Below are 27881 nucleotides of genomic sequence, written 5' to 3' on the forward strand. Positions count from 1 at the left end.
GCCCTTTTTTTAATTCATGAAAGTAGTCATGAGAAATCGACGATTGTGTTCCACGGTGACTCTGAAAGGCTTAGCGGTGAGGGTGACTTTTTGTCACACGCAAGTGATCATTAAGTGCCAAAACACGACTCGCTTCACTATGTGGTAGGCAGCGACCCCGTCAGGCTGAACGAAGATGTGCAACCTGTCAGCCTCTGCACTTTCTGACCTGGCACCACCCCCGTGAGGCCGAACAGTGGAACTGCAGTCCGTGTGTAAATTTGTGAGTAAACGTTGTATCGGTGTATCGCCTATACGCTTTGTGTATTTGTAATGTAAGCAAAGGTTGGGAAAGACCGAGTTCGTAGAACATAAAATGTACGTTTGTCTTTCGCAACCGAGTTGTGGTCGCCTCTTGATAAGAGAGGGAAGTAGACGTTCACACTTGAGTAGTTCCTCTCCACTTGTGTAGTGAACCAAGGTGGAAAGCGTGGAAGCAACCATGTCAACTTTGTAACTGCGGTACTAACCCAACAATCATCACGTTTACAAAAAAAATGACACATTTTTTCCCTCGCGTTTTTCATGTGATGTTACTCGTGATGTGTTTGTTTTTTTCTCCTCTAATATAACCCAATACATTTTGGATTTCACTCAAGCGTCAGGTGCTGCTCTGAGTAAGAAAAAAAAGCAGGGGCGTGATCTTCAATAAAACATCCCAGCTAGATAAGGCCGCAACGGACGTCTCCCCCCCTTCATCACTTCCTCATCAGCGGAATCTCACACGGTAAGAGTCGCCTATTATTCTCTTTTCAGAAATGAGTAGGATTGCTACTTTCTTTTGCAATATGGCTCATTTTCTCAGTGTCTTAAATGAAGATGTGAAATGTAATCCAATATGTATTTTATTATTACCACCGAGGAACATATTTTGCAACACACCGAGCGGTTGTTCTCTAACTGGGCTCTGCAAGCCATAGTGTGGTGGTCAAAAAAGCTTTTGAAATAAATAATATATCTTTTTTTTTTTAATGGGCATAAATGCTTTTGTGGACTGGCATGCCCATAAAACAAATCACTTCATGACTCCTGCCTACCTTATTTTTCGGGTTAAAATAAATCTCTGCTATGATTCTTTGACATTTATGCATGAAGACATTTTTGTACTTTGTATGCAGCAAAAGCTATCTTACTACTGGAAGAAAGTCAACTTTTTTTCTGACTTTCAAAACTTTTGCTACAGCGACAAGCTCCTTCTTATCCCAGACATCCCTCATGGCGGTGACCAGCCAACCAGGCAGATATCCAGCCTCGGACTTCCAGACCGGCTTGTGCGACTTCTGCGACGATTGTGGAACTTGTAAGTTTTCTAAATGTAAAAAGTCTCTTTAAGTCCCCTGCATCAATATGCAAAATTGTTGTTTCCATTTCAAACTTGACAGTGGCATGTTGAGCCCATGCGCCACAAACAGTTGACCTACAGTCGTCAAGAATAAATACATAAAAATGAGCAAGCAATAAAACGATCAAAGTCTACGGCGCAGCTCCAAATAACCGTCATGGCAATAAATCAGCCAGTTTTAACGGACATATCAAGTGGGTTTGGCATCACGTGGAGCAATTTTGCAACATAGAGATGGTAGTAGTCGAGCGGTTAGCACGTCGACGTCACAGTGCAGAGGTTCAACGTGTTCATGTTCTCCCCATGCTTGCGTGGGTTTTCTCCGGGTACTCCCACATTCCAAAAACATGCATGGCAGGCTGATTGAACACTCCCAAATTGTCCCAGAATATTGACAAAATGCTCCTACGGAAGGTCGCCGCATTAGGATGTTCCACTAGTGCACTTACTAAGTGAGGACAGAGAGCCTACGAGTACAAAGTAACAACTGAGAGTGTGTGGAGGTGCACCCCCCCCCCCCCCCCCCCCCGTTGCGTTGCTCATCCCCTTCTCCTTGTCGCGTCCGCAGGCTGCTACGGCCTGTGGTGCTTCCCGTGCTTGAGCTGCACCATCGCCGGCGACATGGACGAGTGCTGCCTGTGCGGCCTGAGCATGGCCATCCGCAGCGTCTACCGGACCCGCTACAACATTAACGTATGTGCCCAGTGGGTCCGTTGTTATGAAAACATGCCCGTGAGGTCTGTTGAGGAGAGAAAATCGGATTTCGCGGATTTTACGAAAACACAAATTTCAAGGCAACATGCTATGCTAGTCATGTCTAATTCATTATTATTATTTTTTTTTTAAACCAAATTCAGGTTAATTGAAGACTAAAATGCGGTTGGTCTTTCTGAAAATTCATTTTTTTTATGAAGGCATGCATATTAGGTTCTGTGAAGACTACCGGTACTTGAATTTTCTAAGCCTGCAAGTTAATTTTATTGAAGACTACATCATCGTCATGTTTACAAAGCAGCTTGGGTTCATTGAAGATTTAACTGTGAAAGTCAGTTCGTCTGTTACATTCACTGAATACAAAAAGCTTTAAATTTTCCAAAATAGGTACAGTATGTCGGGTTCAAATGTCTACTTTTTTTTTTAAACAAAAACTTGGGTTGTGATTTGACGACATAGGCATTCATAAAAATACAGCTTAGGCTCACTGAAGACCATGTTGACTTTTTGCGAAAATATAGCTAGCTATAGTTAGAGACCAAAGTTACTTTCATTTTATAGACGTGACCAAAAACACGGACTTTAGGTTGATTGGGAGACACTAAATTGTCTCGGGTTTAAAACTTTGAACTTGTCAATGACTGTCATCCTTTTACGGAATAACTAGAATTGCGAAATGAGCCACATCAACCAGTGTCGGTTTTGCTTTTTCATTGCTGACGCCAAACTTCCTTTGTGACAATGAGACTGCGAGTTTACTCAGCGAGCCGTTGTTCTCCACTCTCTCTCTCTCTCTGGCACTCCAGTAAGATAAGATAAGATATCCTTTATTTGTCCCACACTGGGGAAATTTACAGCCTCCAGCAGCAAGAATGTAGGTAGAAAGAAGAAACAAGAGAGACAAGACAAGAGTACGAGATGTATGTCTCAAGATCTCAATGCGTGCGGCTCAGCGTTTGCGCCTGACGTTGTGTTTGCAGGGTTCCCTGTGCAGCGACTACATGGCGAACGCGTGCTGCCTGGTGTGTGCCACCTGCCAACTGAAGCGAGACATCGACCGGAGAAAGGAACAAGGCATCTTCTGAAAAAAAAGGAGGGGGCTCCCAAGCCAAACCTCCTGACCCGGTGAGTTCAACATGACACACCCCAAGAATGGGAAAGATAAGTTAAATCCGGCTGCAGCGGGATGGGAAAGCCGCTTTCTATCGTCATCAAAAGAGGTCACGATTGGTCAGGACCTTGGTGTTGTGAACGCCTTTTTTTTTTGTGATTTGTTGCAGGTGCCATCATCTCTGCGAAGTGCGAAGCGTCTTTGTGTATGAGCGTGGAGGTGGCGTTGTTTCAATAAAACAGCTTTTAATTGGGAGCCGGCCGGTGGTTACGCTTTTGTTTGTCGGTGCGAAGGTTTGAATCGGCCCAGCTCCTGAGCAAAGAGCTAGATGGTGTCCGTCAGAACTCCTTGGCTCACCCTCTTGAGGAGACGCCCAGGTGACGCGCAAAGCGCTTCATTCCTGTCCAAACATGGGCATGGTTTATCAGCGTCTGACGCGAGCGAGACTCGGCCGCACCTTTCAAAGTCCAGGTGAGTCCAAATGGTCGCGTTTTATCGGATGACATGCTTTCCGCGATTTATGAGTGGACAACGTGGCACCGCTGATTGCACTGAGACTCGATTATGCGCCTCTAACAGAAACTAGGGAGGATATCACATGTCACGTAACTCATGGTTTTGGCCGCCGTGCGCATGTGTCATGTTTCCCACCATGGACTACGGAAGGGACAAGGCTTAGGGAGGGAGGTGCTACAATTGCTCGCCTCAGTCGCATGGTAAAATGTGAGGGAACGGTGCTTTTTTTCAGATTTGAGTCATTTAGTCCCCTCATACCCCCCCTCCAAAAAAAAAACCCCTACATATGAATGCATTAATAAATTATAATTACACACCAAACAATTTTTTTAAATCTAAAATGTGTCTTTTATGTTGTTTAAAAAAAGTTGATGCAAACTGTACTTGTTCAATCAAGTCTGAAATGTATATGGAAGGACATCATTCCAGTATGGCCAAAGCTAAAATGTCTTTCAAATACACCATCAAAGACTTTGCATAAAGAGGAATGTTGTCGACAAGATTATCAGTGTTTCACAAATTCCCCCCCCCCCCCCCCCAAAAAAAAGACATTCATCTGAGGCACCCAAGCATCTCCAATGTTTGCAAAATCCTTTTTACCAACATGCTGTGAACCTTTTTGTAGTTTTTCAGCGGTGTCACGAAAAACGGCAGATGGGAGTCGCTGGCCAGGCCGTGTGCAAGTTTAATCAGATTTTATGTCAACACCGAGCGTCGTCGCGGCTTACACACCAGAGCGCTTGTGTCGTCAACGCAAACATGAGTCACTGCGGGGAGGGGCAAGAAAAGTTTGCCCTCGGAATATTCAGCCAATGGGATGCGAGCGGCGGAGGGATGGATTTCCTTTTCGGCGCACCTTGCGATGATGCTTCTGAGTGGTAAGACGGAACTTCAAGACGGGGGGGGCTGTAGCTGGGGCGACTTTTACTGACTCATTTGGGTCTCCATGGCTTGGGCGGCCCACTCGGGAGCCGCTTGTCGGATCTTTTCCAGGAGATTGTTGACCTGGAAACACAGCGACTGGATCTGCTTGTCCCACGTGGGAAGCGGCTCTCGCGCTGAAAGCGAAAGAAAAATGGTGTCGTTATCTTTTATCTCGGGCCTCGGGTCGACGTACTCGGGCGCTCTTTGTCCTCGCTGATAGGAAGACAAACGCTTCGAAGAAATTAAAATAAAAAAGAACAGTCAGGCCTGACTGATAAAGAGTATAAGGGAGCCCCCTGCTGTCCGTGCAACACATTGCACTGAGTAAATGTTCAAAAATCTCGTTTTTCACCACGGCTGCAAAACAACGAAGCACTCACTCTCAAAGTGTACGATGCCGTCAATCTGGTCGATGAAGCCGTTCATGCGTCCTTCGGTGATCATCTGCGACGCAATCTTCTCAGCCTATCGACAGAAGTAAAAAAATAATAATAATAATTCAATACAATGATGCATTGTTGACAGGAGGAAAACTAAATCAACATAGCAACAAACACCAGTTCAAAGTGGCACATTTGGGAAGCACAAAGGCGGCGTCATGGGCGGCCCTTTGGCCGCGTCTAATTTCCCCTCACTTTGGCCGGAGGGATTTCCAAGAGTGCGCCGAGCTCTTCGAAGGTGATGTTGTTGTAAAGTTTACTGGCGGAGAGCAGATTGTGTTCGATCACAGCTCTGTCCAGGATGCTGGAGCCTAAAGAAAAGTTCCGGGTTCATATCAATAATCAGGATTCAATGATAGAAATGATATCAATACATCGGCTCCATTAAAAAACAACAACAACAAAAACGGGAACTTAAAAAATGTCGTTTTGACAGGTCCGGGCGTCCCGAATGCTGCAACCGACAGGGCGAACAGGAAGTTCCTGGTGGCTACTGACCGTCCGCCGTGGTGGCCTTCTGGTGAGGCATAAGCATGGCGGCAAACTCCTGCAGCTGGTTCCCCCGGATGATGCGGTCCAGGTACATTTTCTCCAGGATCCCGTAGGCGGCCAGCTGTTGGCAGCGCTCGTCCTTGAAGAGGGTGGCCAACATGCGGGACCGTTGCTGGCCTGGAATTCCGTCAACATTGAAGATGACCATCGACAAAGTCCCACCCTACCATTGGCGCCGATGCCAATTTAGCGCTTTTACCGCTAGCTTTAGGTACATTGATTACATTTGCAAAAAGAAAACCGTGGGGCAATAGTAAGATCATCTCTGGATCATTGGATAAGGAACAAAATAGACTTTTTTTTTTGGAAACAACATTCCCCCCCAAAATAAGTCGGTACCTGCGGACGCCAAAATGGTGCAGTTGAGCGCGTGCTTGAGCGCCTCGAGACGCTCGCTCTCATGGACGATGGATTTGTAAGACAGCTCGTTGTACCGCTGCGCGGCTTCAATGAACTTCCTCCTGAAGTCGAGGACTCTGGCGTAGCATACCTAAGTGGGAGGGCCACGCATTACACAATGGGACTCCGCAGTCTTTGGTGCCACAAGTGGGACGCTCATTTCAGGTCCGACTAATGAACTAGCCCCCCCATACCGGGCTCTTTTAAAATCGGCTTTAAAAAAAATCCACATCAGATTTGAATCCGTGTGGACCGACCGCCATCGTTTGACAAGCGGGATGAGGATTTCACTCACCTTGTAATGTATTTGCAGTTGCTCGTTGGAGGACTCGTTCTGGAGCAGCGAGGCTCTGTTGATGTAGGCCTCGGCCTGCACCGGGTCGTCGTCCTCCAAGTAGAGACGGGCTATTTTCAGGTAGGTGTCCAACTTGTAGTCGACATTATATTGCCTAGACGAGACCGAGTGAGAACGGTGAAAAGATTAGGAAGGATCCGCTGGGTGGAAAGAAGCCGCTTGTGCCTTACTTTTGCCCCGTCTCGAGAGGAATGCCGACTAAAACCTGGGCGGCGTTCCTCCAGTCGCCCTCCTTTTCGTAAATGGTCGCTAAGTGCTGTCTGATGGAGGCCACCTGAGCATTGTTAAGAACATCGCCGTAACGTGCCGCTAAAAAGACACAGCGACCGACTGGTATTCACATATATGTGCGTATGTGTGTATACCTGCTCCTCGAAGGAAATGACCCTCGGCTGGATCTTCTCCAAGGTGAAGTGATACACCGCCTTGGCCGTGGCGTCGGGCAAGTTGGGCAGATGTGTGCAGAAGTCGGTGAGCAGCTGTCTTGAGATGACTAGACTCACGTTTTCATTGACCACTACAAGGGGTTAAAAAAAAAGAGAAATCTGTATTCTTCTGGAGAAAAATACTCCACGTTATCAAGCACGGGAAAAGTGTATTGCGGTGCTTCATACTTGCTTCAACAAAGGCTTTCAAGGATTCGAGCTGATCTGCATCTGTGAACTGGACTGCCTTTTCCAAGATTTGTCGATATCTTAAAAGAGATAATATGAGATTATGATGCAAATGTTTTCACACTTTAAAACTACTCTCAACGATATAATGTAGAATGTTGACCATCGTTGAGCTCAAAGTCCTTGCTAGATACTAACATGAAAATGTGCAAATTGTCCCAACGTCTGTCTGGCACGTACTTTCAGTTTACATATTTTAATCTACAAAGATAAAACTGTTTTAATCATAAAAACATTTAATTTGAAAAAGAAACACCCATTTCGCTTGCGAAGCAAAGAAGCTAACGTTAGCTTAGCTTGGTCTGTCATAGTCAGCCCTGCACCGCTTGAGTCAAACGGGGTGCCTCATATTCTGTATCCAGGTATGAATGAAAAAATAAATAACACGTTTCACGTGAGCACCGCGTACTTGGCTGAGAGGTCTTTGTGGGAGCCAAACGAATTCATCAGCTGTGCGAGCTCCTGCCGCACTTCAGTGGCCATGGTCGCGCCGTCCGGGTTGTCAACAACACTACTTCCGCCACCAAAAGTGGAAACTTCCGCTTAGTGATGAGTTTTTTTAGTCATGATAGCCATAATGACTGCTCAATGTTAGTTTCGTATGGCACTTTTAAAATGCAATTTCAATTTAATGGAAAGAATGACAGGGTCCCAACGATCCCGCTCACAATTAGGGGATAATATTGCCCACAGACACTCGATTGTGGAATCCGCGAACGACTTTTTCAGATCTATGATTTCAAGTTTGCTAATTTATCCGTTTATGTTACATCAAATTAAGAGCAACTGTGCATTCATGGAAAATGTCGGTTGTAGTGTGTTGGTCTACTGAAAGTTTATACTCGATGCGCACGTAACGCGCGCGCGCACAGAAATTTACACACGTGTGACAACTGCTACGGTAACTTTAAGAATGACGTCAGTGTGACGTTGATGCGGAAGGCGTGGCCGACCTGTGAAATGTCAGGGAGGAATGGCGCTCGGCGCGGTATTTTGAACAATCGTCTTTTGCGCTGCTCGTTTCGCTCGCAAACGCTGGCCCGGGTCAGATAACTCAGGTAAGTGCAACTCGGTGCCGGAGGCTGGCCGCGGTTCCGGCGGAAGACACCACCACCACAACACGCGAAACTGTTTTTAATGTGGACAAAATAAACGCAGAGCTGAAGCTAGCTTGGGTTAGCGCTGCTCGGCAAGTTTGCTAGGAGTACAGACAGCAGTTGTGCTCCTCGCCCTGGATGATGCCGCTTCATACTGGGGCCCGGCCGTCTGACAAGCAACTTCCGCCCCTCAAAGTCTCCAGTTTAGGCAATTTTACAAACAGAGGCAAAGAATCTCCGCTTTCACGGACACATCAAGTTGTCCGAAGTAGGCGCTAACGTCCCATAGTCGATAACTGGACGTTTATTTTTGCAAGTGTTGTTTTGGTGGTGTGGTGTTAATTCACCACACTTGCGTATCATGTCCACATTGTTCTCTTTTTTTCTGGTGGACTTTTCCGCAGTGCTAGTGAGCTGACGTTTTAAAGATGAGATCCGATACACACACACACATATATAAATAAATATATATGTGGGGGGGGGGGTTAAGCAGCTGATTTATTGCTTGTGTCACAATACAACCTGTTAAAGATACCCCCCCCCCCACACACACACACAAAATCAAATAATGCATCTAAAAAGGCCATTTTAATGAGTCTTAGAATCGATAGTATTTTGTTTTCCACTATCGGAATGATCTCAAGTGACAGATGGGGAGAAGGGTATCGCAAAACTAAATTTAGCCACGTTCGCCAAGAGTGTATAACCTCTTTGCATATTCGTGCAAACTTTTAGGTCACTGTATAACGTGTTTTTTCGCTTCGTTTAATATTTTTTGTTTCAAATAAAAAAGACAGCACCCTCCCTTCTGTTAGCTCGCTGTTAGCCGTGAAGCTAGCAGGACTGATGACGAGAGAAAAATGGCGGATCATTCGAAATCCAAGCCCGGCCTGAAATAGTAACGCAACCAAATAGCTTGCTGGCCCCCTCTCTCATCCTACCCCCCGGATTGGAGCCTTCTTGCCGGGATTGTTTTCATTTCCCTCCACACATAGAAAGTACCGGTAATACAACTTTGCGGCTGTTTGTACAAAAGCAGCCGGTTAGCCAAGCTTTGAGCAAGCGAGCCCCTCAGTGGGGAAGATACAAAGATTCTGCCGGCGATGAGGATGATGATGAATGTCGTCGTCGTTCACCTCTTCTCAGCTGTCAGTGTCATTTGTAACGCTTTTCTGGTGACGGTAAAGATCGCTTACTGGCACCAGTAATTTCGAAAAGACGATGTTTGGGGTGGGTGGGCTAACGTTAGCTGGGTCATCCTGGCTGGTTTGTTTACGTTCTCCGCAAAGCTTTTAAAAGGGGAACACAAACGTTCTTAAGCAAGGCACCTGTGTTTACTTTTCATTATTAAGACATTTGCGCTTACGGATCATGAATGTTGTGCTGAAATGTGTTGTTCTGCATTCTAGAACTACTACAACTCTCAACTTAGACCTCCAGTGGGGCGACCTTTTGTGTTTATGCTGTAAACTTGGTCAATAACTGCAGCTACCTGCTTCCTGTCAAGAAGGTCACGTGGATAATTAAAGTTTTGTGAATCTAAACGAGACAATCCACGGCTCCAGATTAATTCTTTTCTTTTTAGATTTTTTTTTAATAGGAGCACAGTGGCCCCTACCCTGAAATAGTAAGGCTGCAAGTGCAGATTTTATGGATGCACATTGTAATTCAATTTGCGAAGTAACAAGGTATTCATATTTTCATTCATTTTCACTATACTACGTATAAATGGTCTGAAGTTTGGAGCAAATATTTGTCAGTCAGAAAAAAAAATCAACAAGTTTACTGGTTGCACATGCCCGAGTAGATGAAAAAAATCAGTCTGGAGTCCTGTACACAAGCGCTGAATGTTGACAATGAACGCAACTCATCTCACTTCACAACAAGTAGCAGTTTGGCAGACGGTGATCGATCCTTCAAAAAAAGGTTTACGGTCAAAGTTAATGATAAAAGCAGGAGAATTCCATGTTCTGATTGTTGACGAGCCTTGACAAATGCCATAGATGGGCTAACAAATAGCATCGGTGTCACAGTGTCTAAACCTTTTCGGCGACATATATTTGTGCAAAAAATGGCACAAAAGATTTAGACAAATATAAGCACAATGCTCACTGGCATATTCTTTGTTATTTCTTACTTGGCAATTGTGACCGTCTTCATTGTGTCCATTAAGATGGAAGCAAAAGCAAAACGTGTTAGTGTGCGGGAGTGCACATGTTACAGGCGTGTCTGTTTTTTGTTCAAGGTGTACCGGGGTGCTGAGTCGTCGCCAACATGGACGTGGTGTCACCCGAGCTCAACAGCCTCCTCCCAGATGAAATCATGGACATGGAGGCCATCGAGGAGGTGGCTCAGTCCGGCCAGGACCTCCCCGTCGCCATGGAAACGGACACGACCCCGGACAGCGTCGGCTCCTCGACGGAACGCGTCGGCGTCTCCGCTCCCGGTTTGTCCTCCCCGCTGGTGAGCCTTAGACCGGCGCTGGCCACCTCCAGCGCCGCCACCAAGACCACGGACAGCATCGCGGGGACGACGGTGACCGCCAGCGCCTTGCAGAAGCTGGCGGTGCCGTTCAGCATCTCCGCCGCCAACCATCAAATCATCCTCAACAAGGTGGCTTCGGCCCAGGCCACGGAGGCGGCGGCGGCGCGTTCGGCGGGGGGCCAAAAGCTTCTGGTGACCACCATCGGGAAGACGGGACAGCCCATCGTGCTGCAGCTGCCCCACGGCGCCACCAAGCCCGGAGGAGCGGCGGCAGTGGCCGACGCCAAGTCCATCAAGTTGGTGACCATCGGCGGGAGGTCGGACTTGAAGCCGGTGGTCGGGAGCGCAAGCGGTCAGGTGGCCGCCTTGCAAGGGCAGCAGCTCAAAACGGTGCAGGTTGGTTCGGATGACGGCGATTATCCTTGCCCGCGTGACTTGCAGCCTTGCTTCTTGGCGAGATCTTTTGGGGCTTTCTCTCATGGTTACCATACACCAGTATGTACACGACATTCGAAGGTCTTTAACCGAAATGACATTTCATTTCACTCCTTTTTTTTTTCTCAACCAAAATTGAAAGAGTGCGCATTAAAGCGCTCCATGATGCTGCTTTCTTTATGACAGCTGGTCTCATTATGTAGCTGTCCTTGCGTGAGCCGACTGTGTTTTCGTTTTGGTTTGTTTCTTTGGTCTTGATATGTCGCTCGGATTCCGCCAGTCTTGTTCTCACCGGTAGCGTATTCGTTCGCACGGCTGGCGTTTGTCCGTCTCGTGAAGTCGATTCCCGTTCAGGAACGGGCAATGTTTGCGTGTCGATATTGGACCCGTGATTGACCAATCCAGGGTCTGTTTTGCCCTCATTTATCTGGGGGTTGATGCCAGTTAACTCCCAACGGGTTTAAAGAAAAAAAAGGCAGATGGGCCTGTGCCTGTATGCACCTTTTCAGATTACAGCGGCACCATGTTTGTTCCATGGCAAAGATTGGAACTCAAGTTCCGTGTGTCAAATTTTACCATTCAAATGCCATTTTTTAGTTCTGGCCTCCAATGCCAAGCTTTGAGATTTTTCTCTTGTTTTTTTTGGGTGGTCGAATTATTCAAATGATTGGATTAGTCGTTTCAGACTGACAGTCGTGCACAGAACCGATTGGAACACACCGGACACGCGTGACGCATGTCGTTTGTTGCGCACAGATTGCAAAGAAAACGCCGGTGTCCTCGACTGCGCCCATCAAGTTCATCATCAACAAACCGGTGAACAGCAAAACGCTGAGTCCTCAGACGTCGGGCGGTCCCGTCATCGCGGGTGAGCGGAACCACGCTCCTTCACAGCGGCCCGCGGTCACGCCTACTCACGCGCGCGGGGTTAGCGATTCCGCAGCTAACGCGGCATCGTGTCGGCAGGACGCGTGCTGGCGCAGAATTCGCCGACGATGCCTCAGAGGCCGATCGCGCTCACAGAGTCTCCCCACAACGCCACCATCAGCATCCAAAGCATCGCCGGCAAAAAGATCGCCATCTCCCCCCTCAAGACTCCAAGCAAGGTGAAGCTTCACGCCGACTTGTAACGCTCTCACTGGGTAGAGGGGGGGGGGGGGATGTTGGCTGGTACTCGATTCATCTTTCTTGTTTTTCCTTCAGGTGACGGTGGTGTCTGTGGCGTCGCCGACCTCCGGGCCCGCTCCAAAGTCCATGACGCTGCCCGTCAGCGTGGCGCTGAGCCAGCAGATCCTCTCCATGCAACAGTCGACGGCGGTGTCGCCCGTCAAGGCGGCCAGCAGCCAGGCGGCAGCGCAGGTCAACGAGCATTTCTTTGACATTTCAGATCTCTTGCTCACCTCGCAGATTATTGGGGTACGCGGCCATCAACCCAAAAAAAATCACTTTGATGTGCCGGATCTTATCTGTAAATGAAAAAAAAAGTGAAATTATTCTACAGTTTTAAAAAATCCCATTTAGCATTTCATTCATTTCAAATAAAATATTCAGCATTGCATAGAATTCAAAGAAACATAAAGTAATTAGTAAAAGCATAAATATTCCAAAAACGCGTTCATGTACTTGTCAAATCGGATTAATCAGTGATGACAATCCTCCGGAGTTTCCTGGAATTGCGGATTTTCAAATATTTATGAAAATTCCTCTGGAAAATTTGCCTAAAATTAATTATCTGTCAAATGTCTTTTTTTTTTTTTTTTTGCTTCAATGTGGCATCATCCATTTTGTTCAAGCTCGTTCATTTCGAATCAAAAAAATTGGCGTCTTCCGCGTTGTCCGGGAAATGGCGCTTCTGGTCCTAAACGCTGGTCTCTGAAACCAATCCTGTGACCTCTTTCCAGAATCTCAAACCGGTCCAGTCGGTGGCGGTGGGCGGCTCCCAGTTCAAGACCATCATCCCGCTGGCGGCCCAGTCCAACCTGCAGCAGATCCAGGTGCCGGGCAGCCGCTTCCATTACGTTCGCCTGGTCACCGCCACCACGGCCAGCGGCGCCATACAGTCCAGCGCTCCCAGCAGCAGCGCCGTGCAGACGGGTGAGTCCGCCGCCTTTTGCGCGAGACGGGAGAAAACGCGGGCTAAAAATGGCGTGTCCCGCAGCCAAACCCATGGTGGTCGGCACGGGGGCGGTGAGAATGTCGGTGCCCATCGTCACGGCGCAGACGGTCAAGCAGGTGGGGCGCGGCGCCTCAAACGCTTCTTCTTCCCGCTTGGAACGGAGAGCCGCGCCTAACGCTCCGCTTGGCGCGCAGGTGGCCCCCAAGCCGCTGACGTCGGGAGCTCAGGTGGTCGGCGGCACGCCGTCCCAGCAGCGCCTCATCATGCCCGCCACGGCGCTGCCGCAGATCCAGCCCAACTTCGCCAACTTGCCGCCGGGCACCGTCCTGGCGCCGGCCCCGGGCGGCGCCAACGTGGGCTACGCCGTGTTGCCGGCGCAGTACGTCACGCAGGTTCGGCGGCGTTTTCATTTGGAGGCCGGCGTCACGTCACCGGGGGCGTGGCCGTCATTCCCGAGTGTTGTGATGTTGACGTGTGTGTGTGTGTTTGTCGAGAAGCTGCAGCAGGCACCCATGGTGACCCTGGCCAACAGTTCGGCTTTTCCCACCTCCTCCGCTGCCGTCCAGACTCAGGCCCGGCTCCCGCTCAATGGGTGAGGAGCCACCTCATTTCTCATTTTGGAGCGGGTGGATTGGAAATTGTGTTTTCAGATCCGTGGGAGGGGGGGGGGGCGCATCACAACATTTGTAGAGTTTGATTTCGGTCTACATTCGCCATTTGGACTTCACATGGAAAACATGCATGCCGCTCCGGAGTAATTGCTGTGAGAAATGTATTTTCCCAAGAGCAGTAGAAGTCCGAGCTTCTAATTTCAAGAGATACGAGTCGCACCCGAGTAGAAGTACGTAGAAGTCGCAGCCGAAAGATGAAACAAAGTGCGAGTTATATTCGGAAGAGGATAGGACTTATTTATTATTCTTGTTATTATTATTTTTTGTTATTGTTATCTTGTTATTGTTCTTATTCTTGTTCACTCGCAGGATGTCGGCGGAGGCGACGTCGCGGCCAAGGAAACCCTGCAACTGCACCAAGTCTCAATGTCTCAAGCTGTGAGTATGACCAAGCATCTTTATTATTTCTCGTTGTGTCACAATGGAATGATGTGCAAGTGTTTTGTCACCGTCATTCTGTCAAAAGCTACAAATTGACCGGCATTTAAAATGTGACCGTTTTTTTTTTTACATGTTTTTTTTCCAAGAAAGAAAATGATACCGCATTTTCGTTTGCAATTTCACTGTTTCACAGATGTTGTCATCGTGCATCTCTGTGTCAGTGATTTTTTTATTTTTTTCACGGACTTCCACGTCACTCACCAGACCAGGCCCCGCCTTTTCAAGCCACACACACATTCAAAGTCATCGATGAGATTGGCGAGCCCAAGTGGACCAAAATAATAGCTGTCCCTCACACGCAGATTTCTTGTCAAATCAAAATAAATAATCAAATAATTGTGTGGCGGTCGCTACTTTTTGGAGTTTTGGTCTTTTGCAGACTTTTGGAACTCCGGTTAACTTCAAATCCAAAAGGGTTTCCAATATAATTTCCTAGTTGAGCGTTTTTAGCCGTTGTGAAGTCGAACCCTGGAGTGCTTGAATCTAACTTTGGAGAAGGCGTGTATGAACCAATCCGCTTTTAAACCCTCTCCCAAGATATTGCGACTGCTTCGCGAACGGCGAGTTCTGCAACAACTGCAACTGCAACAACTGCTTCAACAACCTGGAGCACGAGGCCGAGCGCTCCAAAGCCATCAAGGTAATTCTCGGCCCGGCCTTCGAAGCGCGTCCGATTCGAGCCGAGCCGTGACGGTCGGCCCGTTTGGTTGTGCGCCGCAGACGTGTTTGGACCGCAACCCGGAGGCGTTTAAGCCCAAGATCGGCAAAGGGAAAGAGGGCGAATCGGACCGGCGCCACAGCAAAGGCTGCAACTGCAAACGGTCGGGTTGCCTGAAGAATTACTGCGAGTGCTACGAGGTGAGTCTTCCAACCAGCGTGGCCTCCGGAAGGGACAAAACCTCCCCCTCAACCCCCCCCTGGTCTCCTCCTACTCTGTCGTGTTCTGGCTCCAGGCCAAGATCATGTGCTCGTCCATCTGCAAGTGCGTGGGCTGCAAGAACTTCGAGGAGAGCCCGGAGAGGAAGACGCTCATGCACCTGGCCGACGCCGCCGAGGTCCGGGTCCAGCAGCAGACGGCGGCCAAGACCAAGCTCTCCTCGCAGATCTCGGACTTGCTCATGAGGACCACGCCCGTCATCTCCAGCAGCGGCGGCAGGTACTGAGTCATTTATCTGAAAGGTGGGATCCATTCTCCACCGTGAGGAATTATAAGATGATATAAATAAGATGATGCACAGTTTGAACAACAACGCTGTGCTTAAGTAGAGGTCCGTAAAAAAAAAAAAAAAAAAAAAGATGGACTTTTAATTGATCCATCCAGCGCTGGTCTGAGCTGCTTCTCCTCACACGATTCAGTTATGATGCATTGCACATACAAGTTGAAAAAAATGGCACCTAACTGGAAACAAGGAGTTCTCAGTGTATGTAAATGTATTTTAATTGCAAACGTAAATACAACTGAACTGCTTCAGTGATTATTTTATGTACCACTAGAGGGCGCCTGCCTACAACACGTTGTGAAACCCTGACGCAGAAATGACATGAACGTGTTTAATTTTTTTTTTTTGTTTGTCACTGCTAATAACGATTTTTATTCCAGGCTCCCGTACACATTTGTGACGAAGGAGGTACTGGAAGCGACGTGCGAGTGCCTCTTGGAACAGGCCAAGCGGGCAGAGCAGACGCGGCAGCCTCAGGCGGAAGCCGAGCGCTTGATCCTGGAGGAGTTCGGACACTGTCTCATGAGGATTATCAATTCGGCGGGCAAAGCCAAAGCGGACTTCGCTGCCATCAACAGCTAGGTTCACAATCGTGGCCGGCTTGGAACGGACACGCGTGGAACATCAGAGACGCTCATCTTTGCGCAAAAGAAGTGCTGCGCTTCCAGCTTTTGTTCCCCCCTTTTTATACTCCTTTGCTTTCCTCTTTCCTATCTGATGTCTTATGGCAAAAAAAAAAGGAGTAAATGGCATATTTGTGCTCTCACTTGATAAAACGCAACACATTTTTGATATTTATTTTGAAAAGTATTTGTAATTAGCACTAATCTTTTGTTGCTTACACTGTTAATTATTTTTTGTTATTGTTATCATCATGGTTATTAATCTCCAAGGATAGGCTACATCTATTCGAAATTTGTGCACATGGGCCACAGCTGCAAAAGATAAAATACTAAACAAACATTTGCAATCTTTGTGCTCAAGACAAGCAATGCTGTATTTGGAGGAAGAAACAAAGAACAAACAAAAAAAGCGATGGAAGTCCAGAAGCACAAAAATCATCAAAACATTAAAACCGGGCAAGGATTGGTTGACAGTGTAGTGTGCCTTTTTACCTGGTGGTGGAACCACAGTATGACACCAGTTTTTAAGATCTTCAAAACCACCAGAATACACTTGATTGATGCTTTTATCCTTCTGTTGATCAGAATCACTGTTATAAAGAACGTCTCGGCAGTACAGCAATCTTGTGGGAAATTGTGACATAGGTAAATTGTACCAAAATAAAATGACAAAAACAAAGCTATTTAGCTATGTATTTAATTTTGAAGGGTGGGACGGTGAGTGACCGGTTAGCACGTCTGCCTCACTGTGCAGAGATGCAAGGTTCGATTCCGTCTCCGGCCTTCTTGTGTGAAGTTGGCGTGTTCTCCCCATTGCTTGCGTGGGTTTTCGCCCCCGTGCAGTAGGCGGCGCTGTGAAATATTCAGGGACACGATTTGACTTGATTTAAAGTAGTTTCTAGTTTGTTTTTGTTTATTGAGTCCTGAAGTTTTGTTTGATGTTTTAAGCGAGTACTGTAATAACATTTTCGCTTATTGGTAACGTTTTGAAAGCCCAGTAAAGCACATTTAGCATCGTGCCGGCGACTGTTTTTAACAGTCGAAGAAGAAAACGAACAAGAGAAGAAGAAGGTGCAGAAGATTCATCGAAAGCATGGCGCGGAACGTGCACTGTACCAGAAAAGTAAGTATTTTACATTTCGTGCAAATTAATATGACTTAATAGCCATCCCAATGATTATAGCAATCACTACCCATCTGACTCATTCCCAAAGTCTGGGAAAGATTATACACGGCATAATGATGAGGGTTTGGGGCATTTAACTGAAAATATTAGTTGTACGAATGTGTGAAGTATCACATTTTAATCAATTGTTTTGCTTCTTGCAGAGTTGTCCTAAAGTGACCGTGGAGGCGTCTCTATGAAGTTGTTAACCCAATAAATAATGTGTGACCTCAATTTTGTGTTGTTGTGGTTTTCTATCGTTGTGTTCACGCAAACAGAACACTGGGATGAGTGTGTGGGTGGTACTTGGAGACCGTAGTATTAGAAATATTCTTAAGGATATTACATTATACGAATGTCTCGCTTTTCGGTCAGGTAAAACGCAAAATGACATGCTAGCATGCTATGCTAAGCGGAAGCTGAACCAGAAGCGACCGTGTTTCTTCTTCGACACTCAAGGTATTTCTTCTTCGTGGGAGGAGGCCTCCAATCGTCGCGTAGTGCCACGTTGATGGAGCCCAGTGGGGACGTGGAAAGCCGAGTCGACAGCGAGCTCAGCGGGTACCGGTAGCTACGACTAGCCGCTGTCTTGTCCTACGTCGCGGGGCGTTCGTCGTTGAAACACCAGCGTCAAGAGAAAAGGGAGAGGCGCGAAACCGCTGCTTCTTTATTCATTTTGTGCCTGCGCGTGTATGTGACACGGAGAAAAGACCAAAGTGAAACCAGGTAAGCCCATTGATCAGCTGTCACCTTTCTGCTAAGAGTGTTAGAAGAGTTACGTTTATTTATTGATTGATTAATCATGTGAGGTTGATTAAAAACCCTCCATAGAGGTGAATGGGAGAGTGATTGTGTGTCAGTCTGGATGTGCGACCAATTAAGATTAAGATATCCTTTATTTGTCCCGCAATGGGGAAATTACAGTGCGGTGTTTTTCTCTTGCCAATAGTTATCTTAGGTTAATTGAAGACCGCTTTTTTTCTTCAATTAACGTAAGTTGACTTCTGGCAAGAGAAGCGTTACTGGTGCTTCGGCAAAATCGAATCGGGGGTCGCCAAAGTGGCACCAGAGAGCCTCCGAGGACTACAAAAGTAGCCGGTGGACATTGTGGGTTTTCTTGGCATAGCGTATCAAGAATCTTTTGGAAAATGCAAACAAACACTGGCAGATATGTTATAGATTGACTCCATTGTTTGTGACTACTTGTCTGTATGCCCGCTGTGAATGACAGACGACCAGTCCAGGGTGACCTGTCCCATTTGTCTTGCCAGAGCTCATCTTCGGGTTAAGCTCTTGCTCATATTGCATCGTGCACTTTGTCATGTTTTATCTTCGTCAGGGGCAATCAATTGCACGTCACTTCCTTCCACGAGGGAATGGCTTGAACAAAATATAAAGCCCCAAAATCTCAAATGTTAAAAATTCACTTTGATTTCATACTCCCCACCCCGAACCCCTCAAAAAATGCAAAAGAAGTCTACACTACACAGAAGTAAGATTTTTATTGATCTATTTTGTTTTTTTCCAGGATGAAACTGAAAGAGATCAACCGTACTGCCATCCAGAGCTGGAGTCCGGCTCAGCAGCACCCGATCTACCTGGCAACCGGTGCGAGCGCATGCGAGCAACCTTTACTAGCAAAATCTTCTTCTGTGTTTTGCTCAGCAGTCGATGTCATGTTTCATACCCGCATGAATTATTGTTCAGGCACGTCGGCGCAGCAGCTGGATGCCTCCTTCAGCACCAACGCCTCCCTGGAGCTCTTTGAGCTGGACTTGTCCGACCCATCCCTGGACATGAAGTCATGTGGCAGCTTCTCTTCGTCTCACAGGCACGAAAAAAAAATGTGGGGGGTGTGGCATGGAGGTGTTTGATTGTCATTACACTTGTCACCCTCAGGTACCACAAGCTGGTCTGGGGTCCCTGCGGAGCAGACGCCCGGGGTCACCCGGCCGGCTTGGTCATCGCCGGGGGCGAGAACGGCAACGTCATCCTGTACGACGCCGCCAAGATCATGGCCGGCGAGAGCGACAACGCGGTGGTGGCCGAGAGCGACCGGCACACGGGCGCCGTGAGAGGACTTGATGTCAATCCCTTCCAGGCACGCCGCCGTCCGCTTCTCTTCTCCCGCCTCTCGCTTTGCTCGCGCTTCATCTTCTTCGTCTGTGGTTTAGACCAACCTCTTTGCATCTGGCGCAAATGAGTCCGAAATTTACATCTGGGATCTAAACAACTTTGAGTCCCCCATGACGCCAGGACCCAAAACACAGGTACGCTACTTTCATTTGAATTTCTTTGCTTTGAACTAAAAAAAATGCCGGCGCATGATGAAAATTTAAAGGACACAGGAGTAAGAATAAAAAGAAAAACGTCAACTACTGCGACGGCAAATCCGGACGGCGCGATGGAGTTTTTATCGCTCTGCGTTGTAATGCTCGCTGCTTCTTTGTGAACAGCCAGCCGAGGACATTGGCTGCCTGTCGTGGAACCGGCAGGTCCAGCACATCCTGGCCTCGGCCAGCCCGAGCGGTCGCGCCTCCGTGTGGGACCTCCGCAAGAATGATCTCATTATTAAAGTCAGCGACCACAGCAACAGAGTAGGTGCTTCGCCCGCCGACAAGTAAAAAGGCTCCCGTAAAGCGGCAAGTCGTCGTCACGCGTCGTCTCTTTGCTCGTAGATGCATTGCTCCGGGCTGGCATGGAACCCAGAGGTGGCCACCCAGCTGGTCCTGGCCTCCGAGGACGACCGCATGCCCGTCATTCAGATGTGGGATTTACGATTCGCTACCTCCCCGCTCCGGATTCTGGAGAATCACACCAGGTGACGGTCTCGCGTAGCAATGAAGACGCCCACCCATTAAAAAAAAAAAACAACAACACATCTGATGGTGACGCTTACGCTATCTTGACCCGCTGCATTTTTCCCCCCGCAGAGGCGTCCTCGCCATCGCCTGGAGTGCGGCCGATCCTGAGTTGCTCCTCAGCTGCGGCAAAGACAGCAGGATCCTGTGCTGGAACCCAAACACGGGCGAGGTGAGCGAGTAACCCAGCCAGCCGCCTCGCATCATTTTGAAGATGCTCCATGACCGATGCCGCCCCGCCCCCCGCCCCGCCCCCGTTCAGGTGCTGTACGAGCTGCCCGTCGGCAGCCAGTGGTGCTTTGACGTGCAGTGGTGCCCCAGGAACCCGGCGGTGCTTTCGGCCGCCCGCTTCGACGGACACATCGACGTCTACTCCATCATGGGCGGCGGCAGCCTGGCACAGAGCCAGAGGCACGCCGACCAGGTGGGTCGGGCGTTTCCTGCAGAACCCAGCCAAGCAGACTGCTTTTGCACTTTCACGTAGCAACGCATCATACTGCATTTTGCCACACAGAAACAAAGCATAAGCGGGAAGTCTCCAGGTTGGGTTCACCCGAGTTTTTCAGATGCATTTGTCTTCACTTAGTGTCTTATTTTTTACAGATCAATAACTCCTTCGGCAACGTGGATCCTTTTGGGACGGGACAAACGTTGCCCCCGCTGCAGCTACCTCAGACCACCACTCCCGCTGCTAGTGTCAACCCCTTGAAGAAGCCCCCCAAGTGGATTCGCAGGCCCGTTGGGGCGTCGTTTGCCGTGAGTATTTGAAGTCGCGCACGTTTTTGGTGGTTGTGTTTGTTGCCCCTGGCACCAGTCTGGCTTCCTTGCCTGCGGTGTTCCTCAAGGGTCAATCTTAGGGCCTATCCACACAAACGGAAATGTTTGTTGTCGTGCAGTTTGGCGGAAAGCTAGTATCCCTGGAGAACGGTCCGGTAAATGGGCAGGAGCCCGGTGGCCCCCGCCTGGTTCACGTCAGCCAGGTGGTGACCGAGACGACCTTCTTGACGCGGTCGGAACAGCTGCAGGCTGTGCTGAGCGCCGGCACCTTCCAGGAATTCTGCCAGGAGAAGATCCAAGCGGCTCAGGATCAGTTTGAGAAAACTGTCTGGTCTTTCCTCAAGGTGACGCTTGGCCATTTGTTTACGAACGAGCGGGTTCTTATGTTGTGCCAATGTGAATGGACGGATAGATGCTCGAATGAAAAGGATAGACGAGATGTGTGTGTGTGCGTGTGTTTTCCAGGCCAACTTTGAAAGTGACATCCGCAGTAAATTCTTGGAGCTTCTGGGCTTCAACAAAGAGGAGCTCGCTGAAAAGGTGAGACCCACCCGCTGTCGGTGCAAATCTATGATGGAGAGACCAAACACGGATAACACGCCACCGCCGTGTCTGCAGATATCTGCCGCGCTGCAGGGAAAGCCCGCTGAAGCTCTGCCGGCGCAAGCGCCGCCCGCTCCGGCCAGCTTGCAGCTCGACAATCCGGAGGCGGCGTTTGACATGATCGCCGCCGCAAACATGAAGGAGGGCGCCGAGCCGGAGAGCCAGGACACCGCCGTGGGAGGACCGGGCCAGAGTGTAGCTCCTCCGGAGGAAGTGGAGGAGCAGCAGGAGCAGGAACAGGAAGAGGAAGAGGAGGTAAGCCTCCATGACGGGACAGTCCAAAGTCTTTCTAAAGGAACAGAGAAAATCAAACGGTCCTCTTCAGATTTGGAACAATTTTTTTTTCCATGGGAAACGATCATCTGGGTTATGGTCCAACTGTCTCAAAAAAGTGAATCACTGCCAATTTTGAAAGAGGGAAATTGTTGCCGCGTCATGTAAGGACACTCGTGTCCTGTTTTTTCAGGAGGTGCCGTTGGATGAGGAGAAGGAGCCCGAGACTCCTGGCCAGGTCAAGGACGCCGCCACCGAGGCTCCTTCGCAGGGAGTCGACCTCAGCATCAGTAAAGGTAAGCAACATAGATGGGGAGTTGACGCTAGCAAGAGATTTTTTTTTTCCTTCTCTCTCGTTGTCAGTCTCAGCAGCACCCGATCTATTTTTAGATTAAAATTTGTATTGTTTATAATGGAAGAGAATTTTTTGTCTTGTTTTATTTTTCCCGCTCTGCAGACACGGACGGTCTGATCACGCAGGCCCTTCTCACGGGCAACTTTGAGGTGGCCGTGGAGCTCTGCCTCCTTGATGGCCGCATGGCCGACGGCATCATTCTCGCCATTGCCGGTGGCGACGACCTCCTGGAGAAGACGCAGAGGAAGTATTTCCACAAGACGCGTGGCAAAATCACCAAGGTACAAATGAAGGAGGAGGCGGCCGGGGCTCAAAAAACCGACACTTTTTAGCCAAAATCGCTCAATGGCAATACGACACTTGAAAATGCCGTTTGTTTGTTTTTTTTGTTTGTTTTGCTGTCCGCTAGCTGATTAGCGCCGTGGTGACCAAGGACTGGCGTGACGTGGTGACCGCATGCAACCTGCACAACTGGAAGGAGGCGCTGGCGGCCGTCATGACCTACGCCAAACCCGACGAGTTCTCTTCGCTGTGCGGTAAAGTTGAGCGCCGAATTCGCCGTCGTCGCCTTGCCTCATAAACGCCAACTCACAAAACGTTAGCGCCGCGCGCGCGTATGGCCCGCCTCCTCTCCTCAACGCACCCGTGCCGCTGCTCGCCGCGTCTCTCAGACCTCCTCGGCGTCCGTCTGGAGGCGTCGGGCGAAGCCGCTCTGCGCGCTCACGCCTGTCTGTGCTACATCTGCGCCGGCAACGTGGACAAACTGGTGGCCTGCTGGAAAACGGCCGGCCGGCGACACTGCCCGCTGGCCCTGCAGGTGCGCTTGGGGAATTAGTTTTTTTTCCCATGATGTTTCTGCGTAAATGCGTCAACATTTTTTTTTCTTTATCATGAATACACACGTGTATGCGACGGGTCCGACTTTTTATATCATGTGTGCAAAACTTTACCGTACTCCACACAGGACCTGGTGGAGAAAGTGGTGGTGCTGCGGCGCGCTGTGGAGCAGACGCAACGCTCGGCTCCCGCCGTCGGCGTGGGCTCCCCGCTGGCTGAGGAGTTGGCTCGCTACGCTGGGCTTCTGGCCTCGCAGGGCAGCCTGTCCAGCGCCGTCAGCTACCTGCCCGACGGCAGCGGGCAGGTGAGCTAGCCGCTAACTAAGCTCGAGGAATGCGGCGCCGTTCAGATCGTTAGCTTTTAACGAGCCAAAGCTAGGAAGAGCTCATCATTGACGCCCCACGAGCTCTTTCGAATTTAAATAACGACAACACTCTGTGTTTGAGCCAGTGATGTTCGAAGCGATTCAATCTTCAAGTAAAGTTGTTTGGAGGGAAGCTTTTACGAGCCGCATCTGAGAAAGCTAACATACGCTAAGGCTTGCTAACATGCGCTAAGGCTTGCTAACAAGCCATGTGTTGGAGATCGTGGCTTTCGGAGGGATGTCATCATTTTACATATGTAGCCTGTCTTTATGTTTAAGCCCCAGTTGCTTTCACAAGCCTAATTGTGCGCAAATGTTTTTGGTAGAATTTACAGAACAATTGTATGCACAAAATGCTAGCTCTACGTGTAATAAAGCCCAGTAGCTGTTTTTTCATAGAATTGAAGGAACAATTTTTGCTTTCGAACATAATTTTGAGAACTACTCCGTGGTTGAGTCTACCACGTTGGGCAAAAATGTAAATTGCCCACGTTAGCATAGGAAGCTAACGTGTGCGCCTGTATATTTGCCCAGCAGGGGGCCTTGAAGGAGCTCCGTGAGCGCCTCAGTCGGGCTCTGGGTCAGCAGGTGGCTCCGGTCCAGACCTCCAGAGTTCAGCCTCAGCACCCGAGGCCTCACCTCCGCCAGGCCTTCATCCCGGTCCAGCCTGCCACCCCCATGGCACCCGTACAGATGCAGGCACCCGCCTCCGCCCCGTCCCAGCAGCAGTATTACCAGCCCGTACGTTCCGCCATCAACCCGGGATTCTTGGCCCGATGACGGATTATTCATTGGAAGGAAAAAAAAAATTGCGTGTGGTTCAGGTGAGGTCTGCCTCCACCGTCACCTCGTGGAGTAACCAGACGCCAACGGCGCTGCCCAACGTCACATCTCCTCTGCAAATGGGTCCTGCCTCTGAGCAGCAGCAGCAGCGGCAGCAGCAGGTCGCCGCCATCGTTCCCGCAAATCCCCTCACGCAAGTGTACTGCCCAACCCCTGAGCCGCGAACAAATGTCCCCCTCTTTGCCCAGCAGGCTCAAGCGCCGAAGTCCGCGTATGGAGTGCCGCCGTCCGGCTCGTCCGCCGCGGCCTCCGCCGGCCCCGCCTACATGTACTCCCAGCAATACCAGCGTACGTCTTTAATGTGAACACTGAACCAACAAGTCGTAGTCATTTTCCCTTCTGCAAAAATATCAGGGAATGAAGATGCCCGGCTTGTTTATTTCCTTTCAACCGGAAAACATTTCACGGCGGAAATGTTTGGCATCTTAGCATGTGGCCGTGCCTTCTTCTCGGATTGTTTCCCCACTAACGGCGTCTTTTGAATGTCAGCCCAACTCCAGGTACAGCACTTCCCTCCTGGAGCCCGTCAGCCTCTTCACTACTCTGAGCCCCCTTACCCTCCTCAGCCCCCCGGCTTCCTCGCCCGGTGCCTGCCCGACTCTCCTTCCTCTTTTCCTCCTTTGTTTCCCACCTCCTCCTCCTCTTCCGGAGCGTCTTTCCAGCATGGCGTGCCGGGCTCTCCTGGGTCGTCTGCGCCGCAGCTTCCACCCGGCGCAGTCTCAGGTACAAAGTTTGAGCTTGAGCAGACACTCGACCCCGACGGAACAGGTGCGAGAGACTCCCGCGACACCCTTTCGTCGTCCTCGCTCCTCCTTTGTGTCACTTCCTGTTATTTTTCCTAATAACCTAAAACAAAAAATCACCTTTTGATTTACATGGATTTACTTCCAATTTACCAACTGCACCGTAGCTTTTGGCAGCTTGAGCGACCGCACAATGATTAGCTTTGAGCATTAGGCAGCAAAAAAACAAAACAAAACCATACAGCGCATTTCTTTTGCGTACGGTGTTGGCTTTAGTCAGCAAACGTGACCACGGTACGCTTGTACCGAACGAAAGCTTGCGTTAGCTAACGCGGCAACAGTGCACCCGTTTTGCATGTGTTAGCTTGAGCCAGCTAACATGAAACTTCATGACGACTCGCCTCTAATTTGATGTTTGGAGGAGTTCAATAAGGAATCGCTTTTGTGTCATTTTTAAAGAGGACAGGTGTTTATTTGTGGAAACTATCAAGAAAATCGACCTGTGGTACCCTTAAGGATATCTTATCTTATCTTAGTAGATGCCTGCTACTCTGCAGTTGCGTAAATTAAAGACTCCAATTTGTGGTCTTTTGCATCTGAGTGAATGCTCGCATGCCCCAAATGATTTAATCACTTTTCAGTCTTTGGTTGACTCCCAATAACTTGATGACGGGTGCCCACCCAGTGACCTGATCGCCAATGACTCGATAACAAAGGACTGATAACTTGATGAGCAATCAATTAGTTAATAACGTCTGAGCTAATAACAAATATGGTGGCATGTTTCTGAATCGTTACGTTATGTTTGCATGTGCAGGGCCCCAGAACGGTTGGAATGACCCGCCATCTCTTAGCAGGGCATCCAAGAAGAAGGTGACTCCCTTTTCTGGAAGAACACTTTACAGTTCTCCGTATTATACAAATAAATTCCAGAACGGACATCTTTTTCTTCATAGATCCCGGAGAACTACACCCCACCCGCCCCAATCACCGCGCCCATCATGGCTCCTTTGGGTGGGGACTCTCACGCCCAGCCCGTAGCTTCTGGAGCGCCACAGGGCTCCGTCCTCGGTCCTCAAGGGGCGTTCCAGCAGATCCCGCCGCAGACCCTCAACCCAAGCATACCCACTGAGGGAGCGCCCGGGGGACCCACGGGCGATTCCATCCGGGTGGGTATCCTTTTTTTTTTTTAATGTTTCATTGCGGGATAAATGAAATTAACGAAAGACCGCATCCATCCCGTGCAGTCGATCCCCGCCGAGAAGATCGCCAAGAAGCCCATCCCAGAGGAGCACCTGGTCCTCAAGACCACCTTCGAGGGCCTGGTCCAGAAGTGCTTGGCCGTTGCTAGCGACCCGGTCAGTGCCGAAAGGCCGCCGTCATATTTGAAGCTTTGCGCTTCTATTTTTACACGTTTGCTTTCGCCTGCGTTGGCCCCAAATTAGGCCAAGGGAGCGGCTTGCACATTTTATGCAGGAAAAACCGTGTTCTCAACAGCTTTAGACAGCCAACGCGCTTTCTTTTGAACTGTTCCAGCAAACTCGCAGGAAGCTGGAGGATGCCAACAAGCGTCTGGAGGCGCTCTACGACAAACTGCGGGAAGAGACTGTGAGTGTTCATTTCCAGGCGCCGTTGCTGAAGTCTCTCTCTAACTGGTCTCCTTTCCCCCGCAGCTTTCTCCTGCCATCGTGGGGGGCCTGCACACCATGGCGCAACGCGTGGAGGCGCGCGCCTACGCCGAGGGTCTGGGCATCCACACGCACATCGTGAGCAGCAGCAACTTCAGCGAGACCTCGGCGTTCATGCCCGTCCTCAAGGTGGTGCTGACGCAGGCCAACAAGCTGGGTGTTTGAGCCCGCGTGCTACCTTAACCCTCAATTAAGGGCTATTCCCCCCCCCCCCCCCCCACTACCAATCATGCTGATTGCTTTTAAATCGACTTTATATGAAGTGATGCAATCCAGATGAATCATTTTCAATGACGAGGAATGCCAACAGGAAGAAAAAAAGGGAACATTGTGGGTGTCTCAGTGAGTAGAATTAGCCTGTTTTCTTTTTATTATTTTTTTTAATCTTCTGTGTTCGCATTGCCCTTCAATGTTTTGATCAGCTTATCGCACTTTTTGTCCGCCCTCTCCCCCCCCCTTATTCTTTCACCTCTGCCTTATTGGACCAAGTTTTAGCGCAGCAATGCAATGCCGCAAACGTATTTTTACCGCTTCACTTTTTCCACATTTTGTCTTTTAACACCCCCCGCCCCCTTTTTGTAATCATTATGCACACACAAGGCCAATAATGATTTTTAAAAAATGTTGTCGCTTTTTTAAAAATGACATGATTCTATTCAATGTCAGTCCATCCGCAAAATATCATTTCACTTTGCCTTTTCCTCACTTTTTTTTTTTAATCAAGGAAAATTCACTTTTTTTTTAATTCAATAAATGTACAACACCCCCCCCCCCTTTTCAAAACTGCTGTTGTGTGTGAAATTGACGGGCGAAAAAAAACATTTTCTAGTCAGGCTGTCGTGCATTGGGAAAGTATTCACAGCACTTCAGTTTTTTTTTTTAATTCAAATTTTTATTTGGATTAAGTATGCAAAGATCAGCCAAAGTAATTGTGTTGTCTGCACTTCCTTACAAAATAATTAACAATTCACCAGCCATATTCCAAAATGCACTTAAAAAAGCTTATGTTTTTGGGCTCGAAATTCCTCCAACCTTACTGTAATAACTGGCTGCTTTGTGAACAATTTGAAGGGGAAAACATTTCTTCAATTTTCTATAACAAGAAAATGTGGAAAAAGTGACATTTCAACTTTGTGCAAAAAAAAAAAAAAGAAGCCCCCTGTCCCAGTCGGATTGATGAGCCACGGTCAAGTCTCTTGGTTTTAGTCTTTCGTAGATG

The 27881-nt window shown here is 48.9% G+C and overlaps 4 protein-coding genes across 6 annotated transcripts; 3 read left to right on the forward strand and 1 right to left on the reverse strand.

Moving 5' to 3' along the window:
- The first annotated feature begins 54 nt into the window (after window positions 1-54).
- Window positions 55-3461, forward strand: LOC127591599 (placenta-specific gene 8 protein-like). 2 transcript variants are annotated; one of them, XM_052051854.1, is made up of 6 exons: window positions 55-262; window positions 639-766; window positions 1223-1339; window positions 1950-2074; window positions 3076-3220; window positions 3376-3461. In XM_052051854.1, the coding sequence occupies exons 3-5, from the start codon at window positions 1255-1257 to the stop codon at window positions 3178-3180; spliced, it is 315 nt and encodes a 104-aa protein (XP_051907814.1). In that variant the 5' UTR covers window positions 55-262; window positions 639-766; window positions 1223-1254; the 3' UTR covers window positions 3181-3220; window positions 3376-3461. The 2 variants fall into 2 exon arrangements, with proteins under 2 accessions (XP_051907814.1, XP_051907815.1); XM_052051855.1 differs by lacking the exon at window positions 55-262 and having other exon boundaries at window positions 353-766.
- A 932-nt stretch (window positions 3462-4393) lies between these two features.
- cops4 (COP9 constitutive photomorphogenic homolog subunit 4 (Arabidopsis)) lies at window positions 4394-7639 on the reverse strand. The gene is made up of 10 exons (XM_052051852.1): window positions 7476-7639; window positions 7007-7086; window positions 6758-6909; window positions 6563-6666; window positions 6333-6486; window positions 5978-6128; window positions 5585-5755; window positions 5282-5397; window positions 5027-5111; window positions 4394-4780 (listed from the first exon to the last, which is right to left on the reverse strand). The coding sequence occupies exons 1-10, from the start codon at window positions 7547-7549 to the stop codon at window positions 4647-4649; spliced, it is 1221 nt and encodes a 406-aa protein (XP_051907812.1). The 5' UTR covers window positions 7550-7639; the 3' UTR covers window positions 4394-4646.
- A 336-nt stretch (window positions 7640-7975) lies between these two features.
- Window positions 7976-16832, forward strand: lin54 (lin-54 DREAM MuvB core complex component). Of its 2 annotated transcripts, none has more exons than XM_052051842.1 (14): window positions 7976-8124; window positions 10409-11043; window positions 11839-11950; window positions 12049-12188; window positions 12286-12441; window positions 12984-13176; window positions 13241-13314; window positions 13393-13590; window positions 13696-13790; window positions 14179-14247; window positions 14848-14950; window positions 15031-15168; window positions 15264-15466; window positions 15911-16832. In XM_052051842.1, exons 2-14 carry the CDS (start codon window positions 10438-10440, stop codon window positions 16110-16112), a joined length of 2289 nt encoding a protein of 762 aa, XP_051907802.1. In that variant the 5' UTR covers window positions 7976-8124; window positions 10409-10437; the 3' UTR covers window positions 16113-16832. The 2 variants fall into 2 exon arrangements, with proteins under 2 accessions (XP_051907802.1, XP_051907803.1); XM_052051843.1 differs by lacking the exon at window positions 7976-8124 and adding an exon at window positions 8161-9311.
- A 908-nt stretch (window positions 16833-17740) lies between these two features.
- On the forward strand, window positions 17741-27322 carry sec31a (SEC31 homolog A, COPII coat complex component). Its single transcript, XM_052051839.1, has 27 exons — window positions 17741-18044; window positions 18847-18926; window positions 19026-19149; window positions 19218-19419; window positions 19493-19588; window positions 19775-19915; window positions 19997-20139; window positions 20252-20351; window positions 20442-20603; window positions 20783-20935; window positions 21076-21300; window positions 21422-21496; window positions 21782-21814; window positions 22092-22128; window positions 22290-22468; window positions 22597-22723; window positions 22859-23004; window positions 23152-23328; window positions 23926-24129; window positions 24213-24314; window positions 24417-24519; window positions 24721-24999; window positions 25792-25847; window positions 25931-26143; window positions 26222-26332; window positions 26511-26582; window positions 26648-27322. The coding sequence occupies exons 2-27, from the start codon at window positions 18848-18850 to the stop codon at window positions 26825-26827; spliced, it is 3519 nt and encodes a 1172-aa protein (XP_051907799.1). The 5' UTR covers window positions 17741-18044; window position 18847; the 3' UTR covers window positions 26828-27322.
- The last annotated feature ends 559 nt before the right edge of the window (window positions 27323-27881 follow it).

This window comes from Hippocampus zosterae, chromosome 18 (assembly GCF_025434085.1).
Source record: "Hippocampus zosterae strain Florida chromosome 18, ASM2543408v3, whole genome shotgun sequence".
NCBI lineage: Eukaryota > Metazoa > Chordata > Actinopteri > Syngnathiformes > Syngnathidae > Hippocampus > Hippocampus zosterae.